This window comes from Amphibalanus amphitrite, unplaced genomic scaffold, assembly GCF_019059575.1.
Source record: "Amphibalanus amphitrite isolate SeventyFive unplaced genomic scaffold, NRLGWU_Aamphi_draft 002246F_arrow, whole genome shotgun sequence".
Lineage (NCBI taxonomy): Eukaryota > Metazoa > Arthropoda > Thecostraca > Balanomorpha > Balanidae > Amphibalanus > Amphibalanus amphitrite.
The window spans coordinates 26,151-42,094 of record NW_024883733.1 but is presented as its reverse complement, the minus strand read 5'-3'; the positions used below and the strand labels follow the sequence as shown (position 1 = coordinate 42,094).

General features: G+C 48.2%; 1 protein-coding gene across 1 annotated transcript; it reads left to right on the top strand.

Annotated features, from left to right (window-relative positions):
* The first annotated feature begins 6,640 nt into the window (after nucleotides 1-6,640).
* Nucleotides 6,641-10,211, top strand: LOC122376692 (adhesion G-protein coupled receptor G2-like). Its single transcript, XM_043356608.1, has 3 exons — nucleotides 6,641-7,572; nucleotides 7,924-8,239; nucleotides 9,713-10,211. Exons 1-3 carry the CDS (start codon nucleotides 6,641-6,643, stop codon nucleotides 10,160-10,162), a joined length of 1,698 nt encoding a protein of 565 aa, XP_043212543.1. The 3' UTR covers nucleotides 10,163-10,211.
* Nucleotides 10,212-15,944: the final 5,733 nt, after the last annotated feature.

Genomic DNA, 15,944 nt, shown 5'->3' with positions numbered 1-15,944 from the left:
TCAAGAGGAGATAAGCGATGCTTCTACAGACTACATAGGACCACAGCGCAACAGCCAACGGAATCACACTGAACAGCGTTAAGTTCCCACAACATACTGAGCTTCTCCAACACCTCGCAAACCAAAAGCTCTGACTGAGCCTTTCTGTGTTTGGTAACGGTAGCGCAGGCGTCACCGATAGCTTCGGTGGTGTAAACAGTCAAGGTAGGTGTATTGTAAGCATATTGACATAGATATGGAAGCACTGTTGAATTCAATGACGTCATTGGAATATAAAAAAGTCTCTAGAACAATATGAAAGTCTCTGGAACGTGTCGAGCGGGACAGAGTGAGACTCGGCCGACTACAGCAGGACATAGTGGGACTCAGCCGACTACCATGGGACATAGTGGGACTCAGCCGGTCCCAGTGGGACACAATGGGACTCGGCTGGTCCCAGCGGGACAAAGTGGGACTCAGCCGACTACAGCGGGATATAGTGGGACTCAGCCGACTACTGCGGGACATTGGGACCTTGCTGACTACAGAGGGATATAGTGGGACTTGATGGGATTCTGCCGGTCCCAGCGGGACACAGTGGGACTCGGCCGGTCCCAGCGGGACAAAGTGGGACTCAGCCGACTACAGCGGGACATAGTGGGATTCGGCCGGTCCCAGCGGGTCAAAGTGGGACTCAGCCGACTACAGCGGGACATAGTGGGCCTCAGCCGACTACTGCGGGACATTGTGGGACTTTGCTGACTACAGAGGGATATAGTGGGACTCGGTCGGTCCCAATGGGACACAATGGGATTCTGCTGGTCCCAGCGGGACACAGTGGGACTCGGTCGGTCCCAGCGGGACAAAGTGGGACTCAGCCGACTACAGCGGGACATAGTGGGACTCAGCCGGTCCCAGCGGGACAGTGGGATTCGGCCGACTCCAGCGGGACAAAGTCGGGATTGGTAGGTCCCAGCAGGACACAATGGGACTCGGCCAGTCCCAGCGGAACAAAGTGAGGCTCACTGGCTCAGCCGACAACAGCAGAACATAGTGGGACTCAGCCGGCTCCAGCGAGACATAGTGGGACTCAGTCGAATCCAGCGGGAAAAATTCGGCCGGACCGCGTCCCATTTTGTCTCGCTGGAACCGGCTTAGTCCCACTATGTCTAGCTGTAGTCGGCTGAGTCCCACTATGTCCCGCTGTACTTTGTCCCGCTGGGACCAGCCGAATCCCACTATGTCCCGCTGGGACCGGCTGAGTCCCACTATGTCCCGCTGTAGTCGGCTAAGTCCCACTATGCCCCACAGTAGTCGGCTGAGTCCCACTATGCCCCGCTGTAGTCGGCTAAGTCCCACTATATCCCGCTGTAGTCGGCTGAGTCCCACTTTGTCCCGCTGGGACCGGCCGAATCCCACTATGTCCCGCTGGGACCGGCTGAGTCCCACTATGTCCCGCTGTAGTCGGCTGAGTCCCACTTTGTCCCACTGGAACCGGCCGAGTCCCACTGTGTCCCGCTGGGACCGGCAGAATCCCATTGTGTCCCATCGGGACTGACCGAGTCCCACTATATCCCTCTGTAGTCAGCAAAGTCCCACAATGTCCCGCAGTAGTCGGCTGAGTCCCACTATGTCCCGCTGTAGTCGGCTGAGTCCCACTTTGTCCCACTGGGACCGGCCGAATCCCACTATGTCCCGCTGTAGTCGGCCGAGTCCCACTATGTCCCGCTGTAGTCAGCTGAGTCCCACTTTGTCCCGCTGAGACCGGCCGAATCCCACTATATCCCGCTGTAGTCGGCTGAGTCCCACTTTGTCCCGCTGGGACCGGCCGAGTCCCACTGTGTCCCGCTGGAACCGGCAGAATCCCATTGTGTCCCACTGGGACCGACCGAGTCCCACTATATCCCTCTGTGGTCAGCAAAGTCCCACAATGTCCCGCAGTAGTCGCCTGAATCCCACTATGTCCCGCTGTAGTCGGCTGTAGTCGGCTGAGTCCCACTTTGTCCCGCTGGGACCGGCCGAGTCCCATTGTGTCCCGCTGGGACCGGCTGAGTCCCACTATGTCCCATGGTAGTCGGCTGACTGAGTCCCACTATGTCCCGCTGTAGTCGGCTGAGTCTCACTCTGTCCCGCCCGACACGTTCTAGAGATTTTTCATATTGTTCTAGAGACTTTTTATATTCCAATGACGTCATTGAATTCATTAGTGCTTCCATATCTATGTCAATATACTTACAATACACCTACCTTGACTGTTTACACCACCGAAGCTATCGGTGACGCCTGCGCTACCGTTACCCTGTGTTTGTCGTCCCCACTGGCGTCTGGCGGTCTGCTGTTGACGGTTTGTTTACTTGGTTCAAGGTTTCAATAAATCGCGTTATTTTTTTTGGTAGCAGTAGCAGTAGTAGCACTGCTGATGGATGATGGACTGACATTCATGGGGCGGAGGACTTTTTATCAGCTCACAACTTAATATCACGAATATTATGACAACCTTCTAGTCCTCCATTTATTTCACATTTTCTTTTCAAACACCATATTTTTAGTATTCAAGTTGTAGGTTTTTTAGGGGGGGCAAAAAGATATGTTTGCCCAGAGGTTTTCCGTTTAGGGGGGGCAATTGCCCATTTTGCCCCAACGTAGATCCGCCACTGCTAGCAACAGGTTTTTAAATGAGCCCATTTGTAAGTCGCTGGTGCAAATATCCTCATCCATCTCCAGGTCAATTGGTTCGGTGACTCTCAAACAAATTTAGCAGCCCTTTACCTCGGTCGGGCTTGATGGATCCACGGCACCGATACGCGGTACTTTTAACCATCGCCGCCCCGTTGTGGGGGGGGGGCCATTTTGGCCCCCCCCCTGTGGTTTTTCCTGAACAGCAAGAAAACGGCGGGCCAAAATTTCAGTACCTTCCCCGGCATCAATTTGACACCTTCACATTAAATTTCAAGTCTTAGGTCACCTTAGGTCAGGAGTTATTGAGGTCAAACTGAGGTCATGTTCGAGCAAAAATGAGCAAAAAACATGCAATCTTGAAACGCTCACCAAATCTACAGTTATCAAGCAATTTCAAAGTTATTTATATGGTCCAGTAGACAAAAAGCGGCGCTACAAAACTGTTATCTCAGATTTTCAAAATTTTGGGTTTTTGACCACAAAAATTCAAAAAATTGATTTTTTTTAAACTAAAAAAAATCCAAATTGTTTCCGAATTTAAAAAACCGGAAAATATGTGATAGTCCCTGCGCTCTTCTACATATACACAAAATGTCAGATCGATATCTCGTTTTTTGGCCAAGTTATAGCGAAAAAACTGTTCAAAAATGATGACGTCAAATTTTTGAACTCAATTTTTAGCAATTCTAGACCACGTACGGCAAAACAAAGACCTCCATTGAACTCACCGTGACGAGCTGCATCGATTCGATACCCATTTTATGCAAAAATATTAACTTTAAAATTTGACCTAATTTGACCTGACCTTGACCTGACCTTGACCTGACCTTGGACCAAAACGTGACCTAAGCTGGCCCCAAAGGCTGCCTGACCCACATAATCGCATTTGTCATGTAAAATGGACCATAAAACATGTATCACACGACACTTTCATATTGTGACCCCCCGTGACCTGACCTCTGTGACCTGACCTGGTATCAGTGACCTCAAATAGCAAAATATGTGTTTGAAGAACATTTCCCCATCGATGATTTTCAATGAAATGCATTTTACTCGATTTTACAACGCATTTCTTGAAATGCCTGTAAACTGTGAAAATTGGACCTTTGACCTGACCTGTGACGTCATCGGTTTGACCTAGGTCGATAAAATTGGGTCACAAGGTAGTTCTCTGATAGGGCTATCCAACACCCTTTGCCGCTTGTCGCTAGGTTGCGTGATTCTCGAGATCTTAGGGGGGGCAAAATGCCCCCCCCCCCCCCCCCCAACAGGGCTCGTTGCTCGGCAGAGCCCAACGGGGCGCGGGTTAAGAGAGTGTGTGCACCATAAGTCATACCCACCAAGGTGTGCAGAGGAATATGCACTAACCAGTCATAACCACCATGAATCTATAGCTACAACCAAGGCCCTAAATACAGCTTCAACCATCTCTGAAACGTTTTCATGCTGCCTTTTGCTGGACAAGGGTCTTGCAATTCAAGGAAAGGGCCCAATCTTAGCTGCAGGTCGCTCGATACAACACCGCTGAATCACTAAACGACATTTTACAGTGCGTTGGTGCAAATTGCATACAATATTTAGTAGCTGCTTGTTTGTGGGACAATTGCTTCCGTGACCTCTCTTTACATGTCAGGAAGAGTTTAACGACCTTGATAAGCTGTATTCTTTTGGAATTTGATTTTATTGTGTGCATGATTTTTTTTTGTAAGTTTAGTGGTAAGTGAAAATGAATCTTTTAGCGACGCTGCAAGTTATAAGCATACACGATTGTATTATTTTACGCATAACAACCTCGAGTAGTGCATTTATTCAACATAATTCGCTGCCAAGATAAGGACAGCTATAACTCTTTAATCGCCACGCCTTGTGATGTATTGTAATATCGCGCCTTGTAAAGCTTGCAATTTCAGTGCGTTCATAAATACCTAAGGTCATTTTTTTTACCTAAGTGGTGCATCTGAAAAACAGTACCATTGCATATCAGCCTCGGCGTGACTTGTTTAATTTAGAGTGAGTCGCTGGAAAATAATAAAGCAGTTCCACTGACATTCCTTCTCCATGTGCCTAAGGAGATTATGTGATACCTTTTTACTACAAAAGAAAATTGAGTGGCACCGGCCGAATCGATTTTGACATTTTCAGCGGCACCCAGCGTTGCAGTCTCCGTACTGAACACAATTCACACGGTGGCACTAGCACCAGTCACGCCACAGGGCTCCAGTTCTTATTGCTTACTGCTTGTATTTGTTGTTCAAGGACTTATTGCATCTTGTGATGTGTTAATTCAAAACTTGGACTTATATCTGAGTCAGCAACACCCTTATTTTGTCAATAGAACTCATTTCGAGTTTCAGCAGGAAGTTGCAGTATAAGCGTCAGAGTCATTCACAAGCATCTCAGTCATTAGACAGAAACCTAATACCTCATGAGAATCATGTCCTATATGAAGACGTGGAACGTGAGTCAGCCATTTCACTTCCAAGCTTTGTCTGATTCCTCAGTTTAATGGCAACCTTTTCAATAGAACCTTAAAAAGCAGCATAACAAGTTTAAAAAGACAGCTCAAACTTAGCACTCACTTTTTATAACGGCATGTTTGAAATCCTAGTGTCTCACGATCCAAGCGACAATAGCTCACATCATATTCTTCAGCATACCGGCTATGCGAAATAGGTTCCAGTCGTAAAGCAAAGTTCGCGGGCCTATCTCCCGCCCGTGTAAATAAGCACCGCGCCGAGATCCGAACCCGCGCCGCGCTGGGCAGACGTGGACACGCGTGACTCAGCGATTCTGCTGACCTGCGAGGGCGCCCGGTTTCACCCTGAGCTATAGGGGTGACGTCATGCTGAGGTGGTCGCTCGCACACGTTTTCATCCAGTCATAGAGGAGTCGCCGGTGGATGAGGCTGCGGACTCGGCTCTCCGTCAGCGACGTGTGGTGATCCCGTGCGCGAGGAAGGTTACGGTGCTACAGATCAGACTTTGCGAGAAAAGTATCCATTACCACAACACTGTGTGCCGTGGAAAAGCAGCTCTGCTTCAGTATTCAGTGTTAGAAGTGCCGGAGCTGGGGATTTATTATGTGCTATTTGTTATGCAATGTGCTTATACATTGATACAAATTAAAGATATTCGGAAAACGAACGCATGAAGATTTCTAAGTCCAGCGAGACAAGATGGTCGATACTCACGATCAAAGTGCCTTCTCAGCATGAGTTGACAGTGAGGTGAGGTGACATCACGGTGGGCGCCGCTGAATCGGATCTCTCCTCGAAGGCCATCTTGGAGCGGATGCCTGTCCGACCGACCGAACAAAGATGGCGAAACGGACTTCACTAGCGCCACGGTCTGCCGTATCTGCGGCCGTCTTCGCGATGTGCGTCTTCCTGGTAGTGTGCGAAAACACTACCCAAAGCTCCCCTAGCTCGGCTTCCATAGCTGAAGCTGTCACTGCGAAATCTCAGGAAGTGCTTTTGTGCAAGGCCACCTCAGCTGAAGACTATTTACGCTGTGGTGAGATTGATCAGGTTGTGACGAACGGCACGCTCATTGCAAGCAGCTCGTGCGATACAAACTGCTGTGTATTGGAAACATGTTACCATGTTCTTAAGAACGATATCAGTTTCCATATCTCTGGTGGTTACTGTGAGGATATCTCGGAGTCGGACTACCTCAAAGTGTGTTTCACGTTTCGATGCCAGATGAACAGGCCTGCTGGTAAAGAAGCTGAAGCTGGGAATTCCGAGTCTGAGGCCATTTCTGTAAAAGATTATGTTGTGACCCATCGACCGAGAGGTCCGCAGAGTGAAGTGTCGTATCGAAACAAGTCGTGTACGCTGTGCTTTAGCGGAGTAGGAAGTGGTGAAGCAGCAGCACTCGGAGAGAATGACACCGACGGTCATGTGGCTCAAGCCGAGGGCGAACGGCAGCAACTCTACCACTGCAAACTCGTCACAGCCATCCCACAGAAAATGAGAGGTGCCATGGAGGCATGTCTGTCTGGAGCTTCAGATTCTGTGCGAATCAGGGCAGATTCTGAAATGCTGAAGCTTCAGTGGACTTGTACAATACTTGCTAATAAGTGTGGAAACTCAAGTAGAGTGCAAGAAAAGGGAACACAGGTCCTCGAAAGGTCATGCTGTGCTCTTTGTGGAAACATTGGAACGCCGGAGAGTGTCAGAGTTGACGAAAATGAGACTGAAGACAGGGAGGAAACCAGTTCCACGACACTTTTATTGGTGCTCAACACAAACATAAGATACGAGCATGATTCCTTCACAACCGTTTCTTGTAATGATACTTCGTTTCGGAATGGGTTCTCTCTCAAGTATCGCGACTGCATTCATAAAATGAAGCTATCAAGTGGCGTAGACGCTTCTGAGTTCACCAATGTCCTACTTGATTCCACAGCTCAAGCTAAGGACAATAAGACTTTGAATGATGCCACCAAACGCAAACACCAAGTGCCTTGCGTCAAGTACTTGCTGTTTGCTGATGAGTTCGAGTTGCATGACGACGGAACTGTGTACGCCATCTCTCAAGACAGGCATTACAGTCCTGACGAGTACGAACACATTGGAGAGAACGTTGCCATCTGCTCAAAAATTGCCGGCTTTGGCAAAATTGGCGACACAATCTCCATCATTGCGCTCGTCTTCGTGTCCGCCTCCATGTTGTGCCTGTGCCTCCATCTGGCGGCGTTCTGCTTGGTGCCGAAACTCCGAAACCTCCCCGGAAAGAATCTGGCCTCGTTCTGTGTCGCACTGTTGTTGTCGTACACGTGCCTCCTGGCTGGCCCTTTTCCGGAAGTGGGCAGTAGCAGCTGCCGCGCTCTTGCTATCATCATCTACATCGCGTTTATCACATCCTTGCTCTGGACCAACGTCATGGCTTTCGACGTCTTCACCACATTGAGGTTTGTTTGCATCTACATATAATTCGGTACTTCTTTCTTGCTCCTTAAAGTATTGTACGTACACGTGTACTGAGTACTGCTGCTTGACCTCAAGGAAGCTTCATTTTTTTCAGCTGAATTTTATGTTCTAAATATCAGTAAGCTACCGCCGCACTTTATCTTCCAAGTAACATCTTGTCGCGGGCCTTGATCTTATCCATATTTTTCCCACGATGCTCAGGAGTCAGGGGACTCAGGAGCATCTGCATTTGCAGCACCCAAGTCCCAAACTCTTAAATATGACATGAAACGCATATTTTTATCTTCAGATAAAACAATTGCTCCTTCAGAGCTACCCATTCTCGCCCTCAGGCGTTCCGCGACAGAGCTCCGCGTCTCCAGCGGCGGCCGACCGCGGCGGTTCCTGTTCTACTGTCTGTACGTCCTGCTCACCACCGGAGCCCTGGCGGTGTCGGCCGTCTCCGTGGATCTCCTCAGAGACCCCTCGGACCCGTACCGGCCCGGCTTCGGCGACCGGGTCTGCTGGTTCAGCCGGCCCAAGGCCATGATGATGTTCTTCGCTGCGCCACTCGTCGCCCTCATGGTGGTGAACGTGGCGCTCTTTTGCGGAAGCGCCATCATCATCCGAAGAACGTCGCAGGCGACAGTCAACACCGCTTCGTCAAAGGTAAGCAGGGCTTCCCTCGCATTGGAACTCGTGTGTCAGGTGTGGTTTAACCCGCGCACCGACGGGGGTCTGCGCCAACTTAGTACCGACGGGGGGGGGGGGCGGATGACCGCCCCCCCTGAGATCTCGAGAACGAAGCAAGATAGCGACAAGCGGTAAACGGCATCGGATACGCACGGTCAAGATCTACAATTTTTACTAAGGTCATTTTCAGGTCAGGTCAAAGATGACGTCACAGGGGTCGAAAAAGTCAAAATGGCGGCGCTAAATATGGAGAGAGTTTTTCTCGAATAACTTTCGAACTAGTCAAGATAGGAACAAACTAAGGGCATCATCGTGATCCTCTCGTCAATCCGCATCGAATGATATATATGTTGACCTCGAAAGGTCAAGGTCAAAGGTTGACCTCAGGTCACGTGACCTCGAGGTCATCATGTATATCATTCGATGCGTCTTGACGAGCTGAACACAATGAGACCATCCACGCGTCTGTATCTTGTTCCTGTACGGAGTTATTGGCCAAAAACCTTTGGTGACCTTTGATGACGTCACATGACCTCACAGCTGCCCAACAGCAAAACAGACCTCAAGGTAGTGAAGGTTGATCGTATATGAAGTCATGTATGGTATATGGGGCCATTCCGACCCGTTTTAGTGGTAAAAACAGGGAGTTGATTTTTCCCCCATTGACTTATAATGGGGAGGTCGCGAAATTGACCTGACCTTAGGTCACCGATATCAAAATTCCGAGATATACAAATTGTAGCTACTAATGACCTAATAACATCCTGCGACTTTCAAAGGCCTCCGACATCTACTGTAGCTCTGGCACGGTGACAAAGTTGCAAAAAAGTGACTTGAGGTTGGGTCATTCAAAGTGACCTGGTGACCTGACCTTGAAAGGTAGGAGGTTCAAACTTGCACACCATGTGTAAAATTGATAAGGGAATAGTCATACCAAATTTCGCGGCGCTACGCGCCGCGGTTTTCCCGCTATTTGCGAAAAACCTCAGGGGGGGCGGATATCCGCCCCCCCCCCCGTCGGTGCGCGGGTTAATTTATATTAGCTCGTACATACTGTATTGTGAACAGAAGTTCGAAACAAATCGGTCAAACTTGTCCAAAAGCAAAGTCCCTACTGCTCAACTTGTAGTCAGGTGTCATATCAACTCCAGCGATAATGATGGTTTGGTTGTGTCTTTCTGCTATAAAATTATTTGCATTGCTTTTCTCTCAGCAAACATTAAGCCGTGGTGGTATTTGGCCTTCAACGATTATCACAACGATATCAGGGAACATGGTATTTTTACTACATACTACACGTATTTGCTAGGAAAGGACACGTTTTATCATGCTGTTTCAAGAATCAAGCTCTAGGAAATGCTACTGCCACATTTTGCTATCCATGGATTTGTCGGTGCCAACTTTGATTCGATTGGAGTCTACTGCCTCACCTTCCGTCTTTTCTGGCAGACGAACCTGCGGCTGTACACGCGGCTGGCACTGATCACGGGCATGTCGTGGGTGATCGGCCTGGTCGCCGGCTGGCTGCACTTCCCGCCGCTCTGGTACATCTTCATCGTCCTCGACACACTGCAGGGCGTCTTCATCTTCGTCTCGTTCACGCTGACACAGCGCGTGCGGCGGGACGTCGAGCGCGAGCTGTCGCGCTACTCCGCCAAGAGGAGGTGCTCAAGGCAGTCGCTTCGGTCCTCTCGTGAAAAGAACACGGTGAAAAGGGGAATTGAAGGGGAGAGGTGCGAAAGAGTGTTGAGGGGATACGAGAATACCGCGGTGTCTGAGAGTCTGCCGGGATGCGAGGGAGCCAGTGGCATTGTTAGGTTGAGCGTGATTGATCCAGTTTTTGCCGTGAAGGAAGAAATGCAGGAAGAAAACTTGGAAAATGGTAAAAACGGAATGTAAAGAAATGAATACATAGTGTCACAAAGACAAATAAACGCTAACCTAAGAAGTGTGTCTTATTAACCCGCGCCGGGCCGGAGGGTGTTTGAACACCCCCCCCCCTGCGGTTTTTCACAGATATCTCAAAAACGGCAGCGCGAAGCGCCGCCGTTTTTGGCACACCTGTTTGTGCATCTTTTCCACACATGTTGTGGAAATTTCAGACCCAGGTCACCTTAGGTCAGGTCACCAGGTCACGCCAAGTGACCTCACCTCAGAAAAAATAAGAATGCTCGTCATAGCTACACCGATTGATCGATTGCCTTGAAACTTTCAGCGATTGATTAGAGCAACATTATCTATAAAATATATATCTCGGAATTTTGATATCGGTGACCTAAGGTCAGGTCAATTTTGCGACCTCTCCGTTATGTCAATGGGAGAAAATTGAAAAGCGTCTGTTTTGCACGAACGCTATTCTAAACACTCTCAAACATCGAGATGTAGGTAAAATGGACACACTGAACCGGAAAATGGCAACTGTGACCCCTCGTTATGTCCCCGAGGTCATCTCAGGTCACAAACAGAATCTAACAGTTTTTCGCTAATAACTTCTGATAGAGACGTGCTAGAGCGCTGAAAACGCTTAGATGTGTTCGGCTCGACGTTGCGGATCGACTGATATGCAACATGACCTTTTCCGGTCAGGTCATGACCTTGACCTGAGGTCAGATTTTCAAGTTGACCTCTCAAGGTCAAATTATAGTTCATTCGACGCGCCTTGACGAGAGGAACACGATGGTGGCAAAAGTAATGTCTTGGCTCTTTTGAGTCAAAAGTTATTGCCGAAAAAAACGTTTTTTGTAAAAACGGCTATTTTTGGAGTTTTTGCCCTCTGGAGGCTAACCCGTTGACCTGAGGTCAAATCTGAGAACATTACTCAGAAAGGTCTGTAAAAGGGCTATCGAATGCGCTTTTCCGCGGCTCTGTAGCTCTATCGGTTCCCGAGATAGCCGTTGGCAGTTTCCAAAATGTTGAAATAGTGGACATTTGACCTTTGGTGACCTCTGGTGACCTGACCTTTGACCTGACCAAAAAAAAAAAATGACCGAAGTGTTCTCGTCCTTATTTTGGACGCTCTTTCGACTGCCGCTTACCGCGTGTCACTACGTGGCCCAGGAGCCGAGTTAGAAGCGGGGGTGTTCAGACACCCCCCGGCCCGGCGCGGAATCTCAGAGCACCGGCCCGGCGCGGGTTAATGCTCGGGGTGCTTTAGCTAAGAAGGCTTTTTAAGTAAGCTGTTCCCAAAATTATTGATGGAGTTAAGGGCTTGTGCGAGGAGCATTGTGATAGTTATTTGAATGTATACCTACAAGCATGAGCTTTCCTCGATATTGAACACGAAAAGTGCCGAAAAAGTGCTTATTGCCAGACAGTTTGTTCTAGCTTATAGAAAACTTATCTAGAAAACTTATTCTAGCAATAAAGAACTCTTTCGGCACTTTTCGTATTCAATATTATATCGAGAAAAAGTCATGCTTGTATATTTTCAAAAAGGTAACTAAACTGTTCCCATTACAACTAATTATAAAAAAATTCAAGTTTCTCGTAGAACTAGCTTTTTTTGGAAATTCGATCAAATGAGTAAGAGTTTCCTCCTACCTATGCGACCCCAGAAAATTGTTCCGACAACAGTGCCCAATCAAGCCGGTATAACCAGGGTATATAGAACAACGGGTACACCAACGACGCGAAAAGCGCCCATTTTACCTGGATGAGTTACATGGTAGTTGATATATTTTTTGAATATGGAAAAAAATAGAGTATTCCATTCTGAAGAATAAATACAAATTCATAAAGCAGTTATTTTTAAATTATATCTACCAGAAATAACATACTGACCATAGTTTAAAACTTAGTCTAAAGTTAGTTGAAAGGCGTAGTATAGTTGATAGGTACTAAGATGGCAGGAATCAACGGAAGGCAGAAATGGCGCAGATGTTTCATCCTTAAAATGTGTTCGCAAGCAGGATTTACGTGATGCTAGCAGTGGCGGCGGAAGCAGGGGGGCAAGGGGGGCAGCTGCACCCTAAAGCTATGGAAAGGGGCGCCTCGAAAATCTGTAGAGGAGGCAGGAAGTTAAGAGGTGCGGCAGCCATAAAGCTGAGCAGTGCGACACCGCAACTGATAAAGGCACTTGTGACACGAAGAGGGTGGCAATGACGTGGGAAAAGTATCTTTTGATAGGCTGAAGAGTGGAGGGCATCCTTATCTGAAACAAAGGCAGATGCTGCCGATCCTGTCGAATATAATCTTGCCAGGCGATAAAGGCTATAGGAGGGCGAAGCCACTCGAGAAGCGCGCCATGCGGAAGAGGGGCGCCTGCATGCGAAAGAGGGGCGCCTGTGTGTGGGACGAAAAAGAAACATTTATGGAGACGTCTTTGAAGGCGATAGCCTCCGAACGCCAACACGAACATATGAGGGCTTATAGCGTTGCAGGCTCCATGCGACAAAAAGGGGCGCCTGATGGCCGATATGCGAGAGGAAATTAGTTTGTGTAACATTTATCGGGGGCGGTTTGCCGTTTACAACATATGAATGTTAAGGGAGGTCCGAGATTGGGGCCTGTAAAATTGCACTGTCCGTATGGGCGGTTACACCCCTAGTGCTAGGGCGTATTTGGCGTTTTTTTTTTTTTTTTTTACTAGGGAGATGATTATGACCAGGAATAGCACTCTGCAAACTTCTATGGGCGCCTGTATAGGGGCGAAACTGATTTTCCAGTGCAGGGACGGCCATCGGCATTGTGGGGCGGCATTCATTCCACTGGGGCGTCTGCCAGTGTTGAAGGGCGGTATTCATTTCAATGGGGCGCCCGTTGGTGTTGATGGGCGACATGTATCACCTGGGGCGCCTATCGGAGATTGGGGCGGCATTAATTTCACTGAGGCGCCTATCGGCGTTGACGGGTGGTATTTATTCATCCGGGGCGCTTATCGGTGGTATAGGCCGGCATTCGCTTCACTGAGGTGCCTATCGGTGTTTTAAAGGGACCCTCCCAGTTCCCACCTTCAAAAAAGTTAATGAATTGGCATGAAAGTGATGTCCCTTGGTTCAGAAAGAGCGAAAACGAATATCTACCAAATTTCACCGAAAAATATTCACTGGTTTTCAAGATATCAGGCTTTTACTTTTGTTTACTTTTAGGGATCTCCCCTGTTACTAGCGACTTTATTTGGAAGCAATAATTTGGCAGCCTTAACCCTATTCCTGGCGGGGGGGCCTCAGGAGCCCCCCCCCCTGAGGTTTTTTGGTTATTTCTCCCAAATGCGTTGAGCTAGGAAGCTCAAATTTTCTGACTTTTCCTAAAAGGCTTCTACGCAACATGTCTGAAAATTTTGAGTTGATCTGACCTCAGGTCAGGTCACCAGAGGCGGTTTGGTGACCCTACCTCAGAAAAGTTTGCAATCACGCCAGAGCTAGAGTTTTTGACCGATCAATTTCTTCTCTTCAGGCTTTAGTTAGGGTACCAGTATGTGCAATTTGTATATCTCGGAATTTTGATATCGGTGACCTAAGGTCAGGTCAGTTTCGCGACCTCCCCATTATAAGTCAATGGGGGAAAAATCAACTCCCTGTTTTTACCACTAAAACAGGTCGGAATGGCCCCATATACCATACATGACTTCATATACGATCAACCTTCACTACCTTGATGTCTGTTTTGCTGTTGGGCAGCTGTGAGGTCATGTGACGTCATCAAAGGTCACCAAAGGTTTTTGGCCAATAACTCCGTACAGGAACAAGATACAGACGCGTGGATGGTCTCATTGTGTTCAGCTCGTCAAGACGCATCGAATGATATACATGATGACCTCGAGGTCACGTGACCTGAGGTCAACCTTTGACCTTGACCTTTCGAGGTCAACATATATATCATTCGATGCGGATTGACGAGAGGATCACGATGATGCCCTTAGTTTGTTCCTATCTTGACTAGTTCGAAAGTTATTCGAGAAAAACTCTCTCCATATTTAGCGCCGCCATTTTGACTTTTTCGACCCCTGTGACGTCATCTTTGACCTGACCTGAAAATGACCTTAGTAAAAATTGTAGACCTTGTCCATGCGTATCCGATGCCGTTTACCGCTTGTCGCTATCTTGCTTCGTTCTCGAGATCTCAGGGAGGGCCGAATCGGCCCCCCCCCCCCCGCCAGTTTCTTGTCCCGGCGGAGCCCGCCAGGAATAGGGTTAAAGTGCGGCAGACGTTGCGCGCAAAGCAGCGTATACCACCACGTGTTAACGATGGTTTTAGTCTAAGATTTAAAAATCGTTAGATCTCCGCTGACGTCACAAATTCTAAGGGGGCATTCCAATGCATTAGCCCCTTAGAATCCGAAAACTGCAAGTTTGAAATTCCATATCTTGGAATTAAAGCATTTTTCGATGTTGTGAGTGCCCAAACCGGTATTTGCAGGCCATGGCCACCAATTTGGCTATCTCAACTCAAAACTAATGTTAAGGTGGGAGTGTCCCTTTAAGGCGGCAGTAAATCCACTGGTGTCTGGGGCGCCTACCGGCGTCGAAAGGCGACATTCATAATTCATTTCACTGGGAGGCATATTGGTGTTGATGTGTAACATTCATTCTCCTGGGGCGCCCGGCAATGAGGGGGCGGCATTTATTCCGTTCCCCTGGGATGGGCCCCTATCGGTGTGGAGGCGTCGCCGTCGTATTAGTTTGAAATGGGGGCACCTCTGGGTGGTAATAGATGCATTCATTTCGCTGGGATACCTACCAGCGTTGATTGCCTGTTACCTGTATTCATTCATTTCGGGCTCCTATCGGTGTTGAAAGGCAGCATTTATTTCACTGGGGCGTCACAAACCTGCTACTCCCACCATAAACCTGATGACATTGAGCCAGGATGTCCGTTCCGAAGGGCTGACGTGATACTGATGACACCACTGAATGCAATAGTGCAGTGCAGCCCAGGCGGCATGCTGCTTACCGGCCTGCAATTCTCTGTCACCGAGTTAGTGTTATGGATTCGGCGCCTTATTCACTAGTCCACACGAAGGTATTGCAACCGTGGAACTCTTTTCGATATGCCTTATTCGGAGAATCTTATGATATGGTGATGAGGTTGTTTCTAAACGAACATTATGAAGGTTACATTTACGCTATGGAATGTACCTAACTATTTCTCGTTACATAAAACTGTAATTCTGAACGTGTTAACAGGTACAACACATTGTCAAACGTATCTTCACTGTTTGTGTTACTACAACCGTGTAGGTATATGGTAAGGGGCGCCCAGCGGGAAGGGGCGCTTCAATATCGTTTGCACCCCTATCCTAGAATACCTTCCGCCGCCACTGGATGCTAGCGACATCTATGAATGTAATCGCGGATGCTGATTGGCTGATCGAGTCCGTGAGCAGTATCACTAATTCACGCTAGTACAGGGTTGAGGCAATGTGCGCCTGCGCAGGAACTTGTGCTCTCATGGAAGGGCTTTTGGTACCTCGGACAGCGCCCAATGCTTTTTGAACCTGTTATGGCCTCCGCATCGAAAAACGCTAGATAGGAAGGTTGTAGAGAAAGCTTGAGGCTACCTTTCCCCATAATAATATTGGCACTTTATCTTTTATCTTACGTGTGGGGCTCGCTTGAAAAAGGTCGATTTAACATGGAAACCTTATGGGGTAGTAGTTTTTGAGCGCCCATTTGGCCTAATGCTACCAACTGTTATTTGTATTTGTATTTGTATTTGTATATTTAAAATCGCCAACAGACAA